Here is a 2,515-nt window from a genome sequence, read left to right on the forward strand (position 1 = left end):
CGACTGTGGCATAATAAAAGCTCCGCTGCTTTCGAGCTGTGTGTCACGCTCGTTCAGTGGCCTCGTTTCGCTTCGACGGCTTTCTGCCTCACCCTGCTTCATTCTACTACGTTAATAAATCATTAGCTCATACATGAACATGATTTCTGCCCGAGTCCCATCGGATTGCATCGACTGTGGGGATGAAGACGACAACTCCCATGATTCCACACTCAGTCACGGCGTCATCAAACTACGCCTTTGTTTCTTTGTTTATTTTGAATACGCGCCCTCTAGCGGCGAAAAAATTATATTGTGCCTTTAACTAAAGGAACATTTTTTCATTTACAAAATATATATTTTTTAATCCAATGTCAGTATTTTTATTGTATTTTTTTATATTTAAATGTTATGTTTAGACAGGGAAAGCTAGTATATTTGGGGATGTTACCTTATATTAGGAAGTTAAATTACCAGTTTTTTTCTTCCTGCTATAGAAAGGAAAAGAGATGAGTGAAATTGCGGCTGTTTCTCTACTGTTGAGAAAACACATTCTTCTCAGATTACTCTATGTAGGCAAGATTTCTCAACTGGCTTCAACACTTGCCTGTTTTAACTTGTTTTTTCCCCACATAGTCCTTTTCATCAGGCCCTGGTGAGCTTGAATCATGTCACCCTGATTTAAAATATCTCGCTTCTCAGTCTTCTCTTATTTTTCCCCACAGGAAACCTCGTCCTGTAGCCCCGCAAGTCACACAGCAGTTTGCTTCACCCACACAGCCTAAGAAAGAGAAAAAGGAAAAGATGGAGAAGGACAAGAACGAGAGAGAACCGACACTGAAAAAGAACAGCCACAAGAAAATGAGGTGAAATGTTGCGATACGGTCCCTGTGTTCATAAATTCACTGCGTAGTTCCTACTCCCCAAACAAATTAAGTGGCTTTCTTTTGCATTTTACATAGCAGGTGGCTCACTCAGGAAAATATCATGTATTGTTGCTCTCTATGTGGAAACTATTTGAATATAAATTATATTTCATCTACCGCAATGCACCAAGAATTATACTACACTTTTTGTCCCCTTGTAGTGACAAAACTCTTACAAATATTTGTAACCAATATTTGTTACAACGTTTGGGGTCAGTATCATTAATACTTCTGTTCCGCAAGGATGCATTAAATTGATCAAAAGTGAGAGTAAAGACATTTATAAGGTTACAAACGGTTTCTATTTCAAATAAAATGCTATTCTTTTGAACTTTCTATTCATCAAAAAATCATGAAAAAATGTATCATAGTTTCCACAAAAATATTAAGCAGCACAACTGTTTTAAACAATAATAATGATAAGAAAAGTTTCTTGAGCACCAAATCAGCAAATAGTAAACAGCTTTTTTTAATGGTAATATTTTACAATATCACTGTTTTTACTGTATTTTTAAAATGTACTGTTTTTGTGTATTTGTACCAAACGTTATGTATTAGAGCCCGGCCGATTTAGCGTTTTGCTGATTTTATCAGCCGATATGAGCCTGTCACAGATATATCGGTATCGACGACTATGCCACAGATATGACATTTTTTTTTACTGAACATATAGACCTTTTTCCTGAGTAAACGATGAGCACCGCCATTACGCAAATGAAATGCTTCTAAATGGTGTAAATACTTAGTTTGATCGTCACATAACAATGATTCTAATTCGTAGTTTTGCATGACGATATGATGAATGGATGGTTCAATTTTAACAGCAGACGTTAGAGCTGATCTGCGGTGCACCGGAGCTGATCGCGGCAGTCAATGCTTGTGTTTATACCAGCTGCCGCTCCCAGAACTCATGCTTATCACATCGGTCACATCACATTTCCTAGGTCAGCATAGTTTGTAAGTACAGTCAGTAACATAGCAGATTGAAAAGTTAATATCTTTCTGCAGTCCAACAGACGGCAGTGCGGTAGTGGCTTGAGTCTGTTGAATGGTGATTTAATGCTACGTTGTCACCTAGTTGGGGAGACGCAATGCTATAATAAATAAACAACGTACCCATCTTTTACTTTCACTACGTTTGCTACATTATAGGGCCCTGTGATTTCCGCGATGCAGAAAACATGGACGGAATTGCGGAATCCAGTCATAAAAACAGAATTTACTGTATAATGCGGAATTTTATGGAATTTGTGTTATTTTTGATGATTAAAATAAACAGGTCAGTACATATATATACACACTGTCTGTGAATATTAAACTGCAAAAAAGACGATTTAAATACGAACGTTTTGCATGTTCATTTGATTACCAGAAAATACACAACAGCACAGAGTTTGTGAAAAAAAAAAATTATTATTTATTAATTTTAGAGATTTCCGCGATGCAGAAAACGCAGACGGAAGTGCGGAATCCAGTCATAAAAACGGAATTTACTGTATAACGCGGAATTTCACGGAATCTGTCATTTTTGATGATAATAATAATAATATTCTTTATAAAAGTTAAGAGTCAACCACGCCTACCTAAAATGGCTCGTTCTAACACGCCCC

At 36.9% G+C, this 2,515-nt stretch overlaps 1 protein-coding gene across 1 annotated transcript in view; it reads left to right on the top strand.

Annotated features, from left to right (window-relative positions):
* The window catches only part of LOC107655580 (YY1-associated factor 2), a 12,930-nt gene that overhangs the window by 8,054 nt on the left and 2,361 nt on the right, over positions 1-2,515 (top strand). The window contains exon 3 of the mRNA XM_016443105.1: positions 705-845. Coding sequence (XP_016298591.1) covers positions 705-845 — 141 coding nt within the window. The remainder of the gene's footprint in view (positions 1-704; positions 846-2,515) is intronic.

This window comes from Sinocyclocheilus anshuiensis, unplaced genomic scaffold, assembly GCF_001515605.1.
Source record: "Sinocyclocheilus anshuiensis isolate Anshui unplaced genomic scaffold, SAMN03320099.WGS_v1.1 scaffold916, whole genome shotgun sequence".
In the NCBI taxonomy this organism is placed as follows: Eukaryota; Metazoa; Chordata; class Actinopteri; order Cypriniformes; family Cyprinidae; genus Sinocyclocheilus; species Sinocyclocheilus anshuiensis.